General features: G+C 37.1%; 1 protein-coding gene across 8 annotated transcripts in view; it reads left to right on the top strand.

The window, feature by feature from the left end:
* PRKACB (protein kinase cAMP-activated catalytic subunit beta) overlaps positions 1–17121 on the top strand; it is a 148700-nt gene extending 131579 nt beyond the window's left edge. For all 8 annotated transcript variants that reach the window (XM_044944780.2, XM_025288385.3, XM_044944785.2 and 5 more), the window contains 2 exons: positions 2134–2298; positions 13874–17121. In XM_044944780.2, the coding sequence (XP_044800715.1) occupies positions 2134–2298; positions 13874–13999 (291 nt within the window). In that variant the 3' untranslated portion in view covers positions 14000–17121. The remainder of the gene's footprint in view (positions 1–2133; positions 2299–13873) is intronic.
* The last annotated feature ends 282 nt before the right edge of the window (positions 17122–17403 follow it).

The following is a 17403-nucleotide window of genomic DNA, read 5'->3' as shown; positions in this document are numbered from 1 at the left end:
AAAAAAAAAAAAAGCTTCTGCTTAATGTAGTAAATAGCATTGCAAATAGTGTTTCCCAAGCTTTCATGTATAGATGAATTGTTTAGAGACAGAAGCTCAGATATTCAGGCCAGTACCATTATCACCTTTGAAGTAAGCCCCAGGAATCTGCATTGTTATCTTCGGCTTCCTAGTAGATGAAAGTGATCCCTGGAACCACACTTTGAGAAACGTTTGTTTACAGAATAGCTGTGAGTGGCAGTCAGAAGACTATGATGATGAACCTAGTGTTGCCATAGATTTCTAGCTCTGCATCCTCTTTTAACTTCTGTTTTGAGAATGTGAGAATCTGTGTCGAGCACATTGAACTTTCTCAAAGTCAGAATATAATAAAGTAAGAAGTTCTATACGTTTGAAGTGTAATAAAGAGTAAAATGCATGGGGCTGGGATTTGTAAGACTACGTTTCTAGTCTAGTTCTGCTGCTTTCTAGTGTGATGATTGGGTAAGGCATATAATGTCTCTGAATCTTAGTTTCTCTGTATTTATTAATAGAATATAGGTAATACTGTATTCATCGAGAATGTCATTATTGGATTAGGATATAAGTGCCAAGAAATCAGAGACTTGTTTTTGTTCACTGTTGTGCATCCAGCACCTAGAATAGTACCTGGCACATAGTAGGTACTCAACACACTATTGTCAGATGGGTGAACTGTCTTATTTGAAGTGATCTAATAAATCCTGGAACTACAAACACAAAAATGACACAGTATCTTCCCTCCAGAAGTTCACAGGCTGGGTGAGACATACATGCACGAATACTGCAGCGTAGTTAAATGAATGCGTGCATGGTGAAGATCACCTGAGGTAATGTCATGATACACAGTGCACGTTATAGGGGCTGGTGGCACTTGTAGAGAACCAAAGAAAGAATGCAGGTTCAGAAATGTATCTATTAACCCTTTAAAGCATTTCTTCAAGATTTATCGTCAGTTTGAAGTTAAGGCCATGATAATCCAGAGAATGGTGTTTGTGTTTAGTGAAGGTGGGAGCATGAAATTGGGCACACAACAGGAAAATGGGATTAAAATGAAAGTGCACGTGCTCACACACATGTAGCTATATGCATACATACGTGTGTGTGTGATGCGGAAAAGAGCAGTGGAAATGAGTGAACACAGTTCCATAGGACAATGGAGAAAAGGTAATAATGAAAGAAAATAGTAAGGAGGCATAGGTATAGCTATTCATTCTAAAATCATCCCTTAATAGTACCCATTTTAATTTTTCAGTACTCATAGTAATAATAGGGTGAGAACTGGGAGTTAGGTTGGAATAGAGAGTTAGAGGAGAAGAGTGTTTAAACAAAACAGAAAGTAGACCTAGGTCTCCAATGACTGGTACTTTCTTTTATTGATTACCTGATTTATAACATCTTCACTTATTTGGAGTTTTTTTCTTTGTTTTTAAGGCTGGAGGCCAATCAACTAATTATAAAATCTTCACAATATAGAAAGTGGAAACTGCTTTTAAACCAACCTAAATCATTTTTGTACTATTGCATAATAGCAGAATTATGCTTAAAAGTCACCCACTAGTGAAAGAAAAGTGGTTTCCTATGCTATGAAAGGCAGTGTGGGTTTTTATCATCATTTTTAGACTGCTTTTTTGATCATCTCTTTAAAAAATGTGCATACTGATATATTTCATATGCTGCTTTTTCTATTTAAATTACAAGTTTAAATTTGTTTCTAAGACAAAAGTTTATAATATGGGATCCAAGGGGCCTCTCTTGAAGATGGGTAAACCTTCTGACATTGCTGGAAAAGTTCTGTAATTATGCACATTTTTCTGAAGAGGGGTCCATTTTTCTGGAGTGAAGGTGAAAGTGTTAGTCACTCAGTCATGTCCCATTCTTTGCCACAAAGTTTATGACCAAAGCAAGATCTTAAAAGAACAGTTTTAATTCATTCACTTAAATAATTACCTTTTTTAAGGACTACTATGGAGACTGAAGTATGTAGTTAAAAGTATTTGAAACTCATCACTACATATTTTTGTTTATATAATGATCTATCACATTTAAAAAAATACCTTTCAGAAATATCTTGAATCTTAGAATGTGTGTCTTACCACATGGTCTGTTTTGCAGGTTCGATTCCCTTCTCACTTCAGTTCAGATCTCAAGGACCTTCTAAGGAACCTGCTGCAGGTAGACTTAACAAAGCGGTTTGGAAATCTAAAGAATGGTGTGAGTGATATAAAAACTCACAAGTGGTTTGCCACAACAGATTGGATTGCTATTTACCAGAGAAAGGTGAGCCTGTTCTTTCTTTAATTTAAAAGCTTTTTAAGTTACTATTTAAATTATATGTAGTAGAGGTATCTTCAACTTAGCACAAAGTTTTAATATTTTTTACCTTTTGAATTAATCTTATGTAGGACTTAAAGAACCTTTATAGGACTTCCTTGGTGGCTCAGTGGTAAAGAATATGCCTGCTAATGCAGGAAACGTGGGTTTGATCCCTGGGTCAGGAAGATCCCTGGAGAAGGAAATGGCAGTCCACTCCAATGTTCTTGCCTGGGAAATCCCATGGATAAAGGAGATTGGCCAAGTACAGTCCACTGGGATTGCAAAAGAGTCAGATATGACTTAGCAACTAAACCACAAAGAACCTTAGAGCTCACAACTTAAATGAGTTTTCTCCTTGATAGAAGGGAAAGCGTATAGTCTGTATAGATCATCATTTGGAAATATTTTCCTTGTCAAATTTTTCCTACCCATACCTTTTACTTTTCATATGCCATGGCAAGTACATATTAGTGTCCTAATAATCTGCACTTCAAAGCTGATGTAAAGTCACATTAGTAAGACAATATGTAAACAAATATACCCACCTACCCAGAAGTACACAGCCAGATTTAATAACATTTAATTGTTGGATTCATTAAGATATTTTTCAATCATCATTACTTTACCTTTGGGATAAATTGAGACATTTAAGAAAACTTTTGCTATGCTGAATTACCTTTATCTCTCCTTTTCCTTCTTAAATGCCCAGTTAAAGATAATTTATATGAATGAAGTGTTTTCATCTTGAATGTGTTAATTTTTTCTTTTTCTTTTCCTATAAAAGCAAAACACCTAATGTCTCCGAAATTTGCCATATCTAATAATGCCATGAAGCAAGCCATATGAGTGAATTTCCTTGGGAAAAAAAATGTAAATGCTCTAATTGTAAATAGTCATTTTTCTAATTTATATTCTTAAAAAAGATTTTTTTAACACTTAAAAAAAATTTTAATTCAGTAAATAAAAAACATAGCAAGACCAAAGCAATGTGAGTCCAGTACAGCCTTTGTATCTCAAAGAGGGACTCAGATAATCTCTAACCATTAAATTCATGAAACATTGCTGTTAGCATTATTATCTCAACTGAATGTGTTATGTAGTCAAGAACAAAGTCCAGAGCAACTTAAAATAGATTTTAGATGTAGTGAATAAATAATGTGCCTTCATGCTGTCATGTCTAGCTCTTTCCCACCTCATGGACTCCAGTCTCCTCTCTCCATGGGATTTTCCAGGCAAGGATACTGGAGTGGGTTGCCATTTCCTCCTCCAGAAATAAACAAACATATCATATTTTCCCTAAATTTTCCAGCACCAATGTAGTACCTTAAAATTTATAAAAGCAACACTGTAATGTCTCATTTTAATCTTTGAAGTAATTCTATGGGATAGGTGATGCCATTTTTCCCAATTAACTGATAAGAAAATCAGCTTAGAAAGGTTAAATGCTTTAAATTGTTTGAGCTGTTAAATAACATCTATATTAGCTTCCCTGGTGGCTCAGTGGTAAAAGAATCCACCTGTCAATACAGAAGACACAGGTTTAATCCCTGGGTTGGGAACATCCCCTGGAGAAGAAAATGGCAGCTCACTTCAGTATTCTTGCCTGGGAAATCCCATGGACTAAGGACCTTGGGGGGCCACATTCCTCGGATTTGCAAAGAGTTGGACTGGACTTAGCAACTAAATAACAACAACATATTTAATTCTTGATTCTTCAAATTCCCAATTCCAGGACCACATTAGTCCTTTCAGTTCAGTTCAGTTCAGTCACTCAGTCATGTCCGACTCTTTGCGACCCCATGAACCGCAGTATGCCAGGCCTCCCTGTCTACCACCAACTCCCAGAGTTTACCCAACTCATGTCCATCGAGTCAGTAATGCCATCCAGCCATCTCATCCTCTGTTGTCCCCTTCTCCTCTTACCCCCAATCCCTCCCAGCATCAGGGTCTTTTCAAATGAGTCAACTCTTCGCATCAGGTGGCCAAAGTATTGGAGTTTCAGATTCAACATCAGTCCGTCCGGTAAACACCCAGGACTGATTTCCTTTAGGTTGGACTGGTTGGACTCCTTGCAGTCCAAGGGACTCCTAAGAGTCTTCTCAACACCACAGTTCAAAAACATCAAATCTTCGGCGCTCAGCTTTCTTCACAGTCCACTCTCACATCCATACATGACTATTGGAAAAACCATAGCCTTGACTAGATGGACCTTTGTTGGCAAAGTTAATGTCTCTGCTTTTTAATATGCTATCTAGGTTGGTCATAACTTTCCTTCCAAGGAGTAGGCATCTTTTTAATTTCATGGCTGCAATCACCATCTGCAGTAATTTTGGAGCTTAAAAAAATAAAGTAAGCCACAGTTTCCACTTTTTCCCCATCTATTTGCCATGAAGTGATGGGACCGGAAGTGATGGGATCTTCGTTTTCTGAATGTTGAACTTTAAGTCAACTTTTTCACTCTGCTCCTTCACTTTCATCAAGAGGCTCTTAGTTCTTCTTCACTTTCTGCCATAAGGGTGGTGTCATCTGCATGTCTGAGGTTATTGATATTTCTCTTGGCAATCTTGATTCCACCATGTGCTTCATCCAGCCCAGCATTTCTCATGATGTACTTTGCATATAAATAAGCAGGATGACAATATACAGCCTTAATGTACTCCTTTTCCTATTTGAAACCAGTCTGTTGTTCCATGTCCAGTTCTAACTGTTGCTTCCTGACCTGCATACAGGTTTCTCAAGAGGCAGGTCAGGTAGTCTGGTATTCCCATCTCTTTCAGAATTTTCCACAGTTTATTGTGATCCACACAGTCAAAGCCTTTGGCATAGTCAATAAAGCAGAAATAGATGCTTTTCTGGAACTCTCTTGCTTTTTCCATGATCCAGCGGATGTTGGCAATTTGATCTCTGGTTCCTCTGCCTTTTCTAAAACCAGCTTGAACATCTGGAAGTTCACGGTTCACATATTGCTGAAGCCCGGCTTGGAGAATTTTGAGCATTACTTTACTAGCGTGTGAGATGAGTGCAATTGTGCGGTAGTTTGAGCATTCTTTGGCATTGCCTTTCTTTGGGATTGGAATGAAAACTGACCTTTTCCAGTCCTGTGGCTACTGCTGAGTTTTCCAGATTTGCTGGTATATTGAGTGCAGCACTTTCACAGCATCATCTTTCAGGATTTGAAAGAGCTCAACTGGAATTCCATCACCTCCACTAGCTTTGTTCATAGTGATGCTTTCTAAGGCCCACTTGACCTCACATTCCAGGATGTTTGGCTCTAGGTGAGTAATCACACCATCATGATTATCTTGGTTGTGAAGATCTTTTTTTGTACAGTTCTTCTGTGTATTCTTGCCACCTCTTCTTAATATCTTCTGCTTCTGTTAGGTCCATACCATTTCTGTCCTTTATCGAGCCCATCTTCGCATGAAATGTTCCCTTGGTATCTCTAGTTTTCTTGAACAGATCTCTAGTCTTTCCCATTCTGTTGTTTTCCTCTATTTCTTTGCATTGATTGCTGAGGAAGGCTTTCTTATCTCTTCTTGCTATTCTTTGGAACTCTGCATTCTGATGCTTATATCTTTCCTTTTCTCCTTTGCTTTTCGCTTCTCTTCTTTTCACAGCTATTTGTAAGGTCTGCCCAGACAGCCATTTTGCTTTTTTGCATTTCTTTTCCATGGGGATGGTCTTGATCCCTGTCTCCTGTACAGTGTCACAAACCTCATTCCATAGTTCATCAGGCACTCTATCTATCAGATCTAGTCCCTTAAATCTGTTTCTCACTTCCACTGTATAATCATAAGGGATGATTTAGGTCATGCCTGAATGCTCTAGTGGTTTTCCCTACTTTCTTCAATTTAAGTCTGAATTTGGCAATAAGGAGTTCATCATCTGAGCCACAGTCAGCTCCCGGTCTTGTTTTTGCTGACTGTATAGAACTTCTCCATCTTTGGCTGCAAAGAATATAATCAGTCTGATTTCGGTGTTGACCATCTGATGATGTCCATGTATCGAGTCTTCTCTTGTGTTGTTGGAAGAGGGTGTTTGCTATGACCAGTGTGTTCTCTTGGCAAAACTCTATTAGTCTTTGCCCTGCTTCATTCCGTATTCCAAGGCCAAATTTGCCTGTTACTCCAGGTGTTTCTTGACTTCCTACTTTTGCATTCCAGTCCCCTATAATGAAAAGGACATCTTTTTTGGATGTTAGTTCTAAAAGTTCTTGTAGGTCTTCATAGAACCGTTCAACTTCAGCTTCTTCAGCATTACTGGTTGGGGCATAGAATTGGATTACTGTGATATTGAATGGTTTGCCTTGGAAACGAACAGAGATCATTCTATCATTTTTGAGATTGCATCCAAGTACTGCATTTCAGACTCTTTTGTTGACCATGATGGCTACTCCATTTCTTTTAAGGGATTCCTGCCCGCAGTAGTAGATATAATGGTCATCTGAGTTAAATTCACCCATTCCAGTCCATTTTAGTTCACTGATTCCTAGAATGTGACATTCACTCTTGCCATCTCTTGTTTGACCACTTCCAATTTGCCTTGATTCATGGACCTAACATTCCAGGTTCCTATGCAATATTGCTCTTTACAGCATCGGACCTTACTTCTATCACCAGTCACATCCACAACTGGGTATTGTTTTTGCTTTGGCTCCATCCCTTCAGTCTTTCTGGAGTTACTTCTCCACTGATCTCCAGTAGCATATTGGGCACCTACTGACCTGGGGAGTTCCTCTTTCAGTATCCTATCATTTTGCCTTTTCAGACTGCCTCAGAAGGCAGTAAAGTGTGAGCGTGAACTTTGGGGTTATGTAGACATTGATTTTAATCCCAAATCAGCCAACCATTAGGAGTGAGAGCTCAAGGAAATTACTTAACTACTTTAAAGCATCAGATTTCTCATCCTCAACATTTAGGTTAAAGTAGAGAATGCAAAAGAAAGTAGTTTGGAGAGAAAAAGTAAATAGATTGGCTCTATTTTTCTTGCTGGTTGAGGTGTGTTTCATACAGTTGTCATGAGGTAATTTGTTAAGTAAATAGATTTTAAATCATCATAATCCCATCATTCAGATAGTACCTCTATCAACAGTTGGCATATTTCTTCCTTTTATTTCTGTACTTTTCCTTACTACAGTCCATTCCCATGACTTTAGTAACCACCTTCAATAGTAAATCTGCGTCCTTCAGGCCTTCACTTTCCCCTCAACTTCAGACTGTGCATGCATACTTAGTCATGTCCAACTCTTTGCAACCCCGTGAACTATGTAGCCTGCTAAGCTCCTCTGTCCATGGGACTTTTTAGGCACACTGGAGTAGATTGCCATTCCCGCCTCCAGGGGATCTTCCCTACTCAGGGATCAAACCTGAGTCTCCTGCAACTCTTGCATTGCAGGAAGATGCTTTACTCATTGAGCCATCAGGGAACCACCACATCATTTTATGTAGGTTTATAATGTGATTTTTTTCCATTTTCAAGATACTTATATATTTAATATGTGGAATTTTTATAAATATTTATGAAAAATACATATTTCAGTTTTCTCCAGTTTTATTTTAGTAAAGTACACATAACATAAAATTCAATATGTTAACCAAATGTAAGTGTTCTGTTCAGGGACATTCGTACATTCATACTACTGTGCCACCATCACTGCCATCCATCTCCAGAACTTCCTCCTGCAGAACTGAAACTCTGTACCCAACAAGCAGTAATTCCTTTGTTTTGTTGGTCTTCCCAAAGATTTATGTTGTATTGGGGGATCTTAATTGGGATTACGTGTATTAATTAGAAGAAAACCAAAATCTTAAAAATTCTTCATAATGAACATGTTATATTTGTGCAGTTATTCAAACATTTTCTGTTATTTGGTAAGGTTTTAGAAACCCCTTACTTCATACAAGTCCAATTTCTTTCTCAAAGTTTTTCCTTTATAAATAAAGGAATAAATATAAAATAAAGTCCAATTTCTTTCTCAAAGTTTTTCCTTTATAAATAAAGGAATAAATATAAAATAAATTTATATTTTGGTTGTTACTATGAGTATGTTTCTTTCCCATTAAGAGTATGGGGGAGAAAACATTTCTATGTTTATTATGATTGGCCACCTTACTAAGTAAATTCTGTTATTGATTTCCTTAGATTTTACTGGAAGATCATCACAGTGGGTAGAGGTGTCATTTGTCTTCTTTTTAATATCTTTTATTTCCATTTTGTTATATGCTAGAATGTCTAGAACAATATTTCAAAATAGTGGGCCTATTGAACAGTCTTATCTTGTCCTCTTTTGAATGGGAATGCTTTTTATGCTTTACCACCAGATATGATATTAGCCGTTTGTCTTGGATAAGTATTCTTGATCAGGTTAAGGAAATATCCTTGAGTGCCAGTATATTGTATTTTATCTTCTTTGACATGTTAGTATAAAGAGTTATATTGGTGAGATATCCTAACATTCCTGAAATGAATATCCTTTAATCATAGGGTATTATTATTTTAATACCTGCCTGAAATTAATTTGCTAAAGCTTTATTTAGGATTTTTACTTCTGTAGTCTTAAATTTTATCAACCTATAGTTTTTGTTTTTCTGGAGTTGAAATTATATAGATTCATAAAATTAAGTTGGAAATTTTCCATCTTCCTTTGGGAAATTTAAGAAAGATAGGAATTATATTTATACCTTGGAAATGAAAACAAATTAATTCTGTGGATATTGGCCTCTTCAAATTTTTGCCTCTTATTGAGTTAATTTTAGAATTTTATATTTTCCTATAAAATCATTTATATACCTTTGTAATTATCACTATACTGTCTTTATTGTTATAGTATTATTAATGCTATATTTAGATGAATTAATTAGATTTCCTTGAGGTTTGTCCTTATTAATATTCTAAAAATTTATGATGTATTTTGACTATTTTAAAACTTATATTTAGAAATAAACATTTCTGTTACTTAGCCAATATTTACTATTCTATACATACCATGTATTTTAAACAATTACTCTTAAAAGGGGTAGAACTGCTACTGCTCATCCAAATGATGAATCTTGGTTAAACAGCCTATCTGCTGAGAAGTAGCACAGTATAACTGGTTATTGTATTGGGCAAATTGATTGATAGTAAATCTTGATGATTAACAGAAATGAACTTGGGAATCTCTGAATAATTTACAAATAGAAATAATTCAGTACTTTAAAATAGCCATTTGTTTTAGTATCATGTCAGTGATAAGTATGTAGATAAGTACAAAAATGATAGTAAATTTGAATAGTTTTCATAGCCTTTATTCTTTGACCAAGTGCTCATGAACAACAAATAGTCAAAGTCACCTGGCAGAAAGAAATGGAAGAAAATGGCCTGGACACCTCACACTGTACAGTCATTTTCTAGAGATGATTATCTCAATAGGTGTGATCCTAAATTACTGCCTGGCTAGACATGAAGCGACTGTCTGCTTAGCTCATTCTTCTGTGTGGTGCAGACCTGCAGGCCCCCATACAGGGCACACAAGGCAACCAGTTAGACTTCCCATTCCTACTTATTTTTACCTTATTTTTTTAGATGTCTTGTTTGTGTGTATCTTGTAATAATTTAGCCATGTGTGTAACTTATTTATAAATAAAAAACTGTATATTTATTGGTGATATATACTCAAAGATGTTCAGTTCAGTTCAGTCGCTCAGTTGTGTCCGACTCTTTGCGACCCCATGAATCGCAGCACGCCAGGCCTCCCTGTCCATCACCAACTCCCGGAGTTCACCCAAACTCACGTCCATCGAGTCAGTGATGTCATCCAGCCATCTCATGCTCTGTCGTCCCCTTCTCCTCCTGCCCCCAATCCCTCCCAGCATCAGAGTTTTTTCCAGTGAGTCAACTCTTCGCATGAGATGGCCAAAGTACTGGAGTTTCAGCTTTAGCATCATTCCTTCCAAAGAAATCCCAGGGCTGATCTCCTTCAGAATGGACTGGTTGGATCTCCTTGCAGTCCAAGGGGCTCTCAAAAATCTTCCCCAACACCACAGTTCAAAAGCATCAATTCTTCGGCGCTCAGCCTTCTTCACAGTCCAACTCTCACATCCATACATGACCACAGGAAAAACCATAGCCTTGACTAGACGGACCTTTGTTGGCAAAGTAATGTCTCTGCTTTTCAATATGCTATCTAGGTTGGTCATAACCTTCCTTCCAAGGAGTAAGCGTCTTTTAATTTCATGGCTGCAGTCACCATCTGCAGTGATTTTGGAGCCCAAAAAAATAAAGTCTGACACTGTTTCCACATCTAGTTCCCATGAAGTGATGGGACCGGATGCCATGATCTTCATTTTCTGAATGTTGAGCTTTAAGCCAACTTTTTCACTCTCCTCTTTCACTTTCATCAAGAGGCTTTTTAGTTCCTCTTCACTTTCTGCCATAAGGGTGGTGTCATCTGCATATCTGAGGTTATTGATATTTCTCCCGACAGTCTTGATTCCAGCTTGTGCTTCTTCCAGTCCAGCGTTTCTTATGATGTACTCTGCATATAAGTTAAATAAGTAGGATGACAATATACACCCTTGACATACTCCTTTTCCTATTTGGAACCAGTCTGTTGTTCCATGTCCAGTTCTAACTGTTGCTTCCTGACCTGCATACAAATTTCTCAAGAGGCAAATCAGGTAAAATATGTAAAGGCATATTAATCAAAACTCGTTGAAAATCACTGGTATAAATATTAGAAACGGCTCTGGACTAAAAGTAAAGACTTATGAATTTGAAACCTACTTTAGCTACTTACTAGTCATATGAACTTGATCAACTTTCTGTTTTATAATCTGTAAAATGGGAATAAGGCTACCTGCCCTGCCTCTGTCGCGGTGTTATTTTGAGAAAGAAATGAAACCACATGCATATAATTATATATGCTGTGTAAATTGTGATGTTATTTTTTCAGCTTTTAAAATCTTTTCCTCAGACATATTCAACACACAACATAATCTTTATAAAGACTTATTTTAAATAATGGAAAGACATTTTATTTTAGGATCCAAAGAGAAAAATGTTCAGAATTTAACACTTTTGTAATTCTAAAGGACTTTTTTTTCAAATTTCCCAGAAAGTTTGATAGCCAGATATTTTAAACAAAATAATCTTGGGAATAAAAAAAAAAAAAATAAAGAGGAAGGAATTAAGGAAAGGAGGATAGAAAAATAGACTTCAGAAATAAGAAACTGATAAAGGAAAACTAGAGTTCTGTAACTTTCAGTTCAGTTCAGTTGCTCAGTTGTGTCCAACTCTTTATGACCCCATGAACCGCAACATGCCAGGCCTCCCTGTCCATCACCAACTCCCGGAGCTTGCTTAAACTCACATCCATCAAATCGGTGATGCCATCCAACCATCTCATCCTCTGTAACCTTAAGTACCAGCATTTTGATGGCAGCAGTGAATTATCCTAGAAATCTCAAGTTTGTTGGCCTGTACCATATTTTGAATGAAAATGTTAAGATTAATAGCAAACCTATAGTTAGTTTCTTCTTTTAATGCTCTTATCATTTAGGGACTTAAAGGCATTTAAGTATTGCCACTGCGTTACTAATAATAAGAATTTATTTTCCTTAGTGTTTGGAAATTCTCAGGCCTTTCTTTTTCCTCTTTTTCCATGCAACCAAGCAACTAACTCACTTCTGACACTTTCTGTCTGGAGATACCAACTGCAAGTCCAGTTTGTGCTTCTAACTAACAAGCTATAGATCAAGATTCCCCCAAAACCTTGGGGTTCAATTAATTTGCTAAACTGGCTCACAGAAATGAGAAAAGTTGTTTACTGGGTGACCAATTTATTATAAACGGTATAACTCAAGAATAGCCAGATGGGAGAGAGGCCTAGGACAAGGTGTGTAGAAAGGGGATCCTAGTTTCATGCTCTGTCCAGGAATGCCATTCTCCCCAAGTCCCCACTGGTTCATCACCCCAGAAGCTCTCCAAAATCCAAACTCTTTCCTTTTGGTGTTTCATGAAAACCTCATTATATAGGCATGATTGACTCAATTACTGCCCTTTGACTCAATTACTGCCCTTTGGTGTGAGTGTTCAGTTGCTCAGGCATGTCTGACTCTTTGCGACCCCAAGGACTACAGTCCTCCAGACTCCTCTGTCCATGGGATTTCCCAGGCAAGAACACTGGAATGGGTTGCCATTTCCTCCTCCAGTGGATCCTCTCAACCCAGGGATTGAACCGGTGTCTCCTGTGTCTCATGTATTGGCAGACAAATTGTTTACCACTGAGCCACCAGGAGAGTCTAATTGAACTCAATCTCCAGTCCCTCTTCCCTCTCAGATCAGGTTGTGGTTTTAGTCACTCAGTCCTGTCCAACCAACTCTTTACGACCCCAAGGACTGCAACACGCCAGGCTTCCCTGTCCTTCATTATCTCCCGGAGTTTGCTCAAACTCCTGTCCATTGAGTTGGTAAAGCCATCCAACCATCTCATCATCTGTCATCCCCTTCACCTCCTGCCTTCAGTTTTTCCCATCATCAGGGTCTTTTTCAATGAGTTGGCTCTTCGCATCAGGTAGCCAAAGTATTGGAGCTTCAGCTTCAGCATCAGTCCTTCCAATGAATATTCAGGACTGATTTCCTCTAGGATTAACTGGTTTGATTTCCTTGCTGTCCAAGGGACTCTCAAGAGCCTTCTCCAGCAACCCAGTTTGAAAGAATCAATTCTTCAGCACTCAGCCTTCTTTATGGTCCAGCTCTCACATCAGTGCATGACTGCTGGAAAAACCATAGCCTTGACTAGATGGACCTATGTCATCAAAGCAATATCTCTGCTTTTTCATGCGCTATCCAGGTTTGTCATAGCTTTTCTTCCAAGGAGCAAGCGTCTTTTAATTTCATGGCTGCAGTCACTGTCCACAGTGATTTTGGAGCCCAAGAAAATAAAGTCTGTCGCTGTTTCCATTGTTTGCCCATCTACTTGCCATGAAGTGATGGGACCAGATGCCATGATCTTAGTTTTCTGAATGTTGAGTTTTAAGCCAGCTTTTTCACTCTCCTCTTTCATCTTCATCAAGAGGCTCTTTAGTTCCTCTTCACTTTCTGCCATAACAGTCGTGTCATCTGCATATCTGAGGTTGTTGATATTTCTCCCAGCAATCTTGATTCTAGCTTATGCTTCATCCAGCATGGCATTTTGTATGATGTACTCTGCATATAAGTTAAATAAGTAGGGTGACAATATACAACCTTGATGTACTCCTTCCCCGGGTCAGGTAGTGAACTGAAAGTTCCAACCTTCTAATCACAGTGTTGGGTACCCTGGCAACCAGCCACCCTACTTAAGTTACCTATAGGCTTTCCCAAAGACACCTCATTAACATAAAAAAAGACACCTTTGCCATGCTCAACTCAGGAGATCCAAAGGCTTTAGGAGCTTGTGCCAAGAACTGACACTAAGACCAAATATATATATATATATATATATATATATATATATATATATATATTTCTTATGATAAGTCATAATATCACTCTTGTTTTCTCTGTTTCTCAATTACAGGTTGAAGCTCCATTCATACCAAAGTTCAGAGGCTCTGGAGATACCAGCAACTTTGATGACTATGAAGAAGAAGATATCCGTGTCTCTATAACAGAAAAATGTGGGAAAGAATTTTGTGAATTTTAGAGCAACAAGATGACATCGGAGCTCACACTCAGTCTTTGCACTCTGTTAAGAGATAAGGTAGAGCCGAGACCCTCCTTGTCAAAGCAGTTACCGAGTTCCTTCATTCCAGCGACTGAGTGAGGTCTCTATTCCCGTCATCCGTGTGTGCACTCTGCATCCACCTCTGTAACAAGGCACCGCTAAGCAAGCATTGTCTGTGCCATAACACAGAACTAGACACTCTCCTGCTTCCCTTTGGTTCTTCATTCTCTTCTTCCACATCCATTCCGTCCTGTTTCATTTCCATTAATTTTTCTGCAAATAGTGCTCATTTTATTTTCTTGGTGTTTCAAATGGGCAGTGTTATGGCTATGTGACTTTGGAAGGGAAGGATAAATGTTGCTTTTAGTAACTCTTAACCAATATTTGTGTTGGTCAGTTGCTTGAGGATATGCTTTCTAATAATTATTTTTACTTTGAATAGCTCATACTCAGTTTTTGCCAAAACGCTGGACCGTTTTTAAAGATAGAATGTCTTTTCACCAAGGATATTTACACAAATAAAACATTAACTTTCCTAGAACTCACTAATGCAGAGTAGCTAGACCCAGCAGTTTGGATTCATACAGATCAGAAGCTCTGTGTCACTTCACTGCCTTTTCTGTCATCCTCCCCTTGAGTAAATACGTGACCAACCTGTGCAGTGTGACAGTCTCATTTGCAGGAAAAGCTAATAACATGGATCATAATCATCCAGATTCTCTCACTTGGTACCAGCATTTATGTAGGTATCAAGAGAAGAGTTCTAAGATTTATAAACTTTAACTTTCCATAAGGATTTTAGACAGTATTTTAATAGAACATGACTAATGAAAGTGACAAATTTTTAAGTTTCTCAAAAAGTCCCCATTGTAAACTTTTTAAAGGAAGAGAAATGAACTAAAAAGAACATTGATGTGAACAAATACTCATCTAAGCCAAACAAATGGCTGGATTCTTGTAAATGATACAGAGGCACTTTTGTTTAGAGGTATTTTGTTTGTTTTGCTTTGCTTTGTTTTGTCACAGTTAAGAACAAAATTTGTTGCCAGGTGATTATGCTGGTGTACTGTATGCGTCAGCCTGAGATAGAGGCGCTGCTGCAACTTCAGCTTTCATCCTGTGCCTCGGCAATGAGGAAAGGGGACAAAACTGCCACAATTGTATTTTAATTTTGAGGTGTGGTATTTTTATATATGTCATAATTTCTAGCTTCTTTCAGTAAACGGAATTATGATCATGCAAATACAATTTTAGTATTTGTTTTTTTATATAATTTTTTTTGCCAGCTGACTTAATAACATTGCTATCATGTGGAAATTTCAAGCATTTTTGCCCATTTCGTTCACTGTTTGTTGAGAATCCATGGCTTAACTCAATTTTTTAATTTTTTTTTTCTTTGCTTTTAAATTTCCTGTCTGGTTTTATCTCTGTGTGTCAGTGACCTATCTTAAAACAACACACCAAAATAGTTGAAAATAAACTGTGTTCATTTTTATGATCAATTTACATGCATATAAGATGGGTTGTGTTTAATCAAACTGATCTTAATGTATATAAACACTCTGCTTCATTATCGGTGCAGGTAGGTCACTGATTCTACTTCTTTTCGTGTGTACCACACCTTTGTTAAAACCTTTGAAGATGCTGAAGAAATCTGTCTGAGATGTTCTCTGCATCAGTCTGTACATCTTTTGGTTGTCAAGTGTTTCTGCATGGTCATGTCACTTAAAGCTGATACTGATTTGTTGGTCCACTTATATTTAAAATGTGCAAGGAAAATATGAAATACTTTGCTGTAGCAAATTTTATGTAATAAATATCATGTTAATAAATCTAAAACATCATTTGTATAAAATAATTTAGGTTTTTTGTATTTCATTTAGACCCAAGAACATGCTGATCATGTATTCAATATGTATGCTATAAATGCTATGGTACCTATGTTGTATATTATTGTAAAATTATTACATAATAATTTTAGTAAATCATGGGGTGACAATTTGATTATTACATTTTTAGTTTTCAGTAATTAAAAAGATTTCTATGAATTCTTAAAAAAAAAGAAAACAAAAAGAAAATCATGAAATTACTATTGCCTGGCACAAATTTGCTCTAAAATCTGCCTGGGTGGATGACCCGTAGGCATGCATTGGTTTTGAGGGCTATTTAGCCATTCCATTGAACTTCCATTTGAAAGATATCAGCAAGCTTTGTCCCAATCCATCAAGGGAGTCTGTTTCCAACCACTCAAATACACTGGATTAGAATATCTTAGAATTATATAAAACTCCCAGTTTCAGCCACAATTTAGCCAAAAAGAAGATAAAAACTTGAATAAGAAATATGTGGAATGAATCAGTATTTAATCTCAGATTACATTATTTTAAACAGAAGACATAATAAGGAGATTACATTGTCAGGAAAGGAGCCATAGACTGAAAGTCAAGGCATCTGAGTGTCAAGCCTTGTCTGTCACTATCAGCCGTGATCTTGCCCTCAGTTCTCTTATCTGTAAAATGGACGAGTTCCATTAGGCAGTTTCTAAGGTCCCTTCTCACTTCCCCATGTTTGATGATTTTTGACATTCTGAGGGGATAACATGCTTTGAAGTAAGTCTCAGTAAGCCGATATTCTAGGGCATCTTTCTTCTCCTTAATTCTTGCAGTGTTCTTACAGTTCTTTGAATATCATGAGAACCTTGTGTCTGTTCTGATTCCTTCCTCCTTCACTGATGCTAATTGATATCAAACTGTCAACCTACCAAAATGATATTGTGGCTTGTGGGCATTGCTGTCTTGTTCTGATGTGTTCCTGTGGTGAGTGCCCATTGGCCTGAAAATACTCATTGTAAACCTAAAAAAATCATTTTTCTTTCCTACTGTTTTTTCTGCTTGTTGAAGAATCAAATGAAATAATGTATGTGAAAGCACCTTGTAAACTGTAACCTATCAATGTAAAATGTTAAGATGTGTTGTTATTTCATTAATTACTTCTTTATTTAGAATGGAATTTCCTATGCACTCCTGTAGCTAGGAAATGCTGAAAACAACTGTGTTTTTTAATTAATAACTGCAAAATTAAAGTATCTTGAAAGGATAGAACAATTTGAGTCTTGGATTCTATTTAGTACCCTTATTTCCTGATTTATTTTCTGTGTATACTTCAGATGCTTATGGATTCCTAGTTCTTATGTATTTGGGTGAGAACAGAGCAATAAAGGGTCAAATGGCCACTAGCCTATTCTAACTGGGTGTTTACTGAGAAACTACTAGACTTATTCCATAGTCTCTAAAGTGTTTCTACTTTTTCCTAATACTATTAGTCTAAATTACTCATAAAATAATGTTGAAAATATTCATATTTTAAAGATTAACACTAGAAGA

This window comes from Bubalus bubalis, chromosome 6, assembly GCF_019923935.1.
Source record: "Bubalus bubalis isolate 160015118507 breed Murrah chromosome 6, NDDB_SH_1, whole genome shotgun sequence".
Classification (NCBI taxonomy): domain Eukaryota; kingdom Metazoa; phylum Chordata; class Mammalia; order Artiodactyla; family Bovidae; genus Bubalus; species Bubalus bubalis.
The sequence above is the reverse complement of the archived record's forward strand: the minus strand, read 5'-3'. Positions and strand labels throughout refer to the sequence as shown.